General features: G+C 63.2%; 1 protein-coding gene across 1 annotated transcript; it reads right to left on the bottom strand.

Annotated features, from left to right (window-relative positions):
- Positions 1-11: 11 nt before the first annotated feature.
- LOC103251483 (transmembrane protein 94-like) lies at positions 12-869 on the bottom strand (the record flags this gene model as incomplete). The annotated part of the gene is made up of 3 exons (XM_008050062.1): positions 12-98; positions 356-545; positions 761-869. Coding segments are annotated over 3 exons (386 nt in total), but the record flags the coding sequence as incomplete, so codon positions are not given.
- Positions 870-1,063: the final 194 nt, after the last annotated feature.

Genomic DNA, 1,063 nt, shown 5'->3' with positions numbered 1-1,063 from the left:
CCGGTGCAGGCCCCCCTCACCTGGATGACCACGAGAGTCAGCTGGCACTGCAGCAGGAAGAGGAAGCACTTTCGGATACCATAGGTGGCGTGCCGAGCCTAGGGACCGAGAGGGGCAGATTGTGGCCTGCGCCTGCCTGACCTTTCTCAGGCTTCCTTGCTGGCAGGCATCACCCGAGAGCCAGGTGCCCGGGATGCTCCTGCAGGGGCACGTGAAAGTGCCTGCGAGGGCTCTGCTTGGAGGACTGAGGCACGAGGCCCACAACACCCCGATGATGCCGTGCTGCTACTCCCACCCCAGGCTTCCCCGGCAGGCCCCGTGTGCCTCCTCCTCCCTGCACCCGCCCAAACCCCACCTGCTCGATGAGTCGGATGATGCTGATGGTCTCCTCTTGGCGAAAGGTCAGAGAGCAGGGCAGGCTGTTGAGCTGCCCCGACAGCTGCAGGGGAGACAGGCTGTCCGAGGACTGGGCCATGCTGGTGCTGGTGGCATAGCCAAAGGTCTCCCAGGAGCAACGGGATGGGTACAGGGGATCCAGGGCAATGCTGCTCGGGGGAGGGGACGCACACTCATCAGCGGCATGCGGTGAAGACCCAGCTCCCACAGGACCGAGTACCCCATCCCTTTTCTCCCACCATGCCAACTGCCTGGGTCCCAGCCAGGGCAAGATCGGCCACAGGATATGCCCCAGCCCCAGGCAGGCCTACTCAGGATCTGGGAGGTAGAGGCTGGCCCGCAGCTTCTCGGGTCCCGCCCTGACCTGATGTCACTCTGGAGGAAGAGGCAGCTATTCCGCAGGTTGGCAGAGCTGCCCAGGCAGCAAGTCACCTCCCCGTACTCCTGCATGATCTTTATCATCTCACACATAGCTGAAGGAGCAGGGTAGGAGAGCACAGGCAGAGCTCTGTGTGGGTGCTCGGCAGAGACTCGAGGGATAGGAGAACGGGGGGAGCCCCTCTTTGGAACAATCCCAACCCTCCCCCCACCAGCAGCAGGATCACGTGAACAGGACACACAGCTCCAGCCCATGAGACTCCCCAGCTGAACCCCAGCCCAGTTCCTT

Source organism: Carlito syrichta, unplaced genomic scaffold (assembly GCF_000164805.1).
Source record: "Carlito syrichta isolate Samal-C Ts95f unplaced genomic scaffold, Tarsius_syrichta-2.0.1 Scaffold142943, whole genome shotgun sequence".
NCBI lineage: Eukaryota > Metazoa > Chordata > Mammalia > Primates > Tarsiidae > Carlito > Carlito syrichta.
This window is presented reverse-complemented; position numbering and strand designations above follow the sequence as displayed.